Source organism: Trypanosoma equiperdum, assembly GCF_001457755.1.
Source record: "Trypanosoma equiperdum strain OVI genome assembly, contig: ctg_85, whole genome shotgun sequence".
NCBI classification, from domain to species: Eukaryota; Euglenozoa; class Kinetoplastea; order Trypanosomatida; family Trypanosomatidae; genus Trypanosoma; species Trypanosoma equiperdum.
Window position 1 is genome coordinate 1,030 of NW_027124820.1, and position 558 is coordinate 1,587.

Consider the following 558-nt stretch of genomic DNA (forward strand, 5'->3'; position numbering starts at 1 on the left):
CCCACTATGGACAGCGTACGCTGCATTGTAAAAGCCAGATACATCATCATGAGTCTTTTTCCCCTTTTCGTGTGACTCTTCTAGTTCTTCCAGCTTTTTTACTGTTGTATTGTAGTGGGTTTTCCAGTTGTTTTTGACTGGCTGTTCGCCTTTTGGTTTCTTATTTTCCCAATCCTCTAAGGCTTGTTTCATCGTCCCTGAGGATATATCGCTATAAAATGTTTTTTTGTGGCCCACTCCCTCACAGTCAATGGTATTCCTTTCCGTCCCTGAATAATGGGTTTTGAACGTAATACCTTCACACTTCTGATTGTTTGCATTTTCTCCTTTCGCCCCGCAGTACCACTCCAAGAGCTGGTGAAGTCCACTTGAGTTTTTACCCTCATCATCAAGTCCCCATCCTCGCGCCTTTTTTGCTGCCTCGGTCACCTCCTGATGGCGTTTTCCAGCTTCCTCGCCAAATTCTTTCGCTTTCGGGAGTTGTTCACTCACTTTACCTTTCGCCCTTTCGTATATGTCCTTCACCTTTTTAGTATCAGCATCCGAAAGCTTCGCATA

At 44.6% G+C, this 558-nt stretch overlaps 1 pseudogene across 1 annotated transcript in view; it reads right to left on the minus strand.

Moving 5' to 3' along the window:
* The window catches only part of TEOVI_000403700:pseudogene, a 1,938-nt pseudogene that overhangs the window by 956 nt on the left and 424 nt on the right, over positions 1–558 (minus strand). Inside the window, exon 2 of the mRNA in view lies at positions 16–534. Coding sequence covers positions 16–534 — 519 coding nt within the window. The remainder of the gene's footprint in view (positions 1–15; positions 535–558) is intronic.